Source organism: Sinocyclocheilus rhinocerous, unplaced genomic scaffold (assembly GCF_001515625.1).
Source record: "Sinocyclocheilus rhinocerous isolate Xijiao unplaced genomic scaffold, SAMN03320098_v1.1 scaffold3693, whole genome shotgun sequence".
Taxonomy (NCBI): Eukaryota; Metazoa; Chordata; class Actinopteri; order Cypriniformes; family Cyprinidae; genus Sinocyclocheilus; species Sinocyclocheilus rhinocerous.
The window spans coordinates 119,528-120,195 of record NW_015630705.1 but is presented as its reverse complement, the minus strand read 5'-3'; the positions used below and the strand labels follow the sequence as shown (position 1 = coordinate 120,195).

Below are 668 nucleotides of genomic sequence, written 5' to 3'. Positions count from 1 at the left end.
AACACATCCCACCGCTGTATGGCCAGATGAGACGCAAACTACGGTTTTTCGACTGGATAACCATTGTCTTGCTAGTAAAGTTTTGATGGATGAAGACTGCAATCAAGGTAAAGACGACTGCGGTGGCGTACAGGAGTCGTACAGTACAGTAAGCACGCGTGAGTCTGTTATATTAATGCGTGTATGAGTGCTCTTGACGCACTGATCGCACATTGTATTTATGCACAGGCGCAGACATTTCCGTACATTCACGCTGTTTCCACACACATTCACGATTTTGTTTTTTTTGTGATGCCCTTTTACATGTGTGGATAATTACATTATTATATATAATCAAATCTTCATGCAGATTACTGTAGTTGACGGTCTGGCTCCGAAAAGAAAGAAAGTATCTATTTTTGTGTGTTTTTCACATTGTTTGATGTGTGTAATGAGCGCTGGTGTGTTGGTGTGTTTCAGAGCTGGAGTGGCGTTTGTCTGAATCCGGAGCGATTAAGACGGATCTGGAGGAAAACCCCCGGAAACAGATCCAGGATCAGCTGCTGAGCTCCATCCGCTGCTCGATGCCGCGCCGCAGAGACGCTGACGAGGACTCCGACGACGACGACGACTAACAGACTCGACACGACCGCGAGCCGCTCCACAACGATTCCTACCGGCCATCATTA

General features: G+C 46.9%; 1 protein-coding gene across 1 annotated transcript in view; it reads left to right on the top strand.

Annotated features, from left to right (window-relative positions):
* pdcl3 (phosducin-like 3) overlaps positions 1 to 668 on the top strand; it is a 5,906-nt gene that overhangs the window by 4,290 nt on the left and 948 nt on the right. The window contains exon 6 of the mRNA XM_016553218.1: positions 460 to 652. Within this exon, the coding sequence (XP_016408704.1) occupies positions 460 to 614 (155 nt within the window). The 3' untranslated portion in view covers positions 615 to 652. The remainder of the gene's footprint in view (positions 1 to 459; positions 653 to 668) is intronic.